This window comes from Penaeus monodon, chromosome 29 (assembly GCF_015228065.2).
Source record: "Penaeus monodon isolate SGIC_2016 chromosome 29, NSTDA_Pmon_1, whole genome shotgun sequence".
Lineage (NCBI taxonomy): Eukaryota > Metazoa > Arthropoda > Malacostraca > Decapoda > Penaeidae > Penaeus > Penaeus monodon.
Genome location: NC_051414.1, coordinates 37,956,583 through 37,957,582, shown reverse-complemented (window position 1 = coordinate 37,957,582; position 1,000 = coordinate 37,956,583). Strand labels below are relative to the sequence as shown.

The 1,000-nt window shown below is 38.7% G+C and overlaps 1 protein-coding gene across 3 annotated transcripts in view; it reads right to left on the bottom strand.

Annotated features, from left to right (window-relative positions):
- The window catches only part of LOC119592241 (phosphatidylinositol 4-kinase alpha-like), a gene marked incomplete at its 3' end in the record, with an annotated part of 26,480 nt that overhangs the window by 7,822 nt on the left and 17,658 nt on the right, over positions 1-1,000 (bottom strand). For all 3 annotated transcript variants that reach the window (XM_037941074.1, XM_037941076.1, XM_037941075.1), the window contains 2 exon segments: positions 368-571; positions 802-967. In XM_037941074.1, coding sequence (XP_037797002.1) covers positions 368-571; positions 802-967 — 370 coding nt within the window.

The following is a 1,000-nucleotide window of genomic DNA, read 5'->3' as shown; positions in this document are numbered from 1 at the left end:
TCAAGCCTGGCTACTTCCCCTCTTCTCTTCTTCATCTGCCTATCTATCTACTTTTTATGAAGTATTTAACAATATTAATCATATAAAAGAATATTACCCTTCATTAGAGAGACAAAGTTAGCACTTTCTGTTCTATTTATTAAAACAAGTTGATCCTCAATATACAAACAATCACAGCAATGAGCCTGATCAACAACAATATCAATAAATTCTGTTAGGGTTCTTTCATTAAGAATCAGGATCAGCTATAAAGGTTGCATCAGAATCAGCTTTAAAAGAGTGCATCAGGATCAGCTTAAGGAATGCAGTGAACACACAACCCTTCACTAAGAAAACCATCTGATGCTGTAAAACCTCAAAAGCTTACATGGCTTATGTGTGTAGGAGTCCCAAGACCCGCATACTGCATGACTGACTGAGTAGCAAGGGCCAAGCCAGAGTGCGATGTTAGATTGGACTGGTCAATGTGTGTCTGGTAATTCTGCAGGTGGGAGCGAGTTGCCTCTGGAGCCCATTTCATTGCCTCTTGTAGGATACCTTGGCAACGTGCTGCAAAATCGCTCACAGTTCTCTGAACGGTTAAATGGAAAAATCAGTTAACTGTGTAGTATCCTATAGTTTGCCTTTTCAAAGATAATATATAAAAATGATGTTTAGTACAAACAGACATTCCAATTACAAAACACATATTGAAAACATGGATTCAGAACTCATGGATACCCAAAAATCAATAGATTTTTCAAAACATTGTATCTGAATAATAAAGAGATATACCCATTACTCTTGAAAATAGTGCCTTACCTCCCTATACTCAAGAGTATCCATAAGCGTGATGCTAAAAGGTGTATCAGGAATAGGAATAGTTGGGTTAGCATCATTAGGGTCTAGCTGTAGAGAGTAACCCAGGACCTGCAGAATGTCTAGGAGGGTTCGCAGAACATTGCCATTCCATAGGAGCTGTGGGAACCTACAAGACAATGAGTGGCAAGTTACTTTCCAG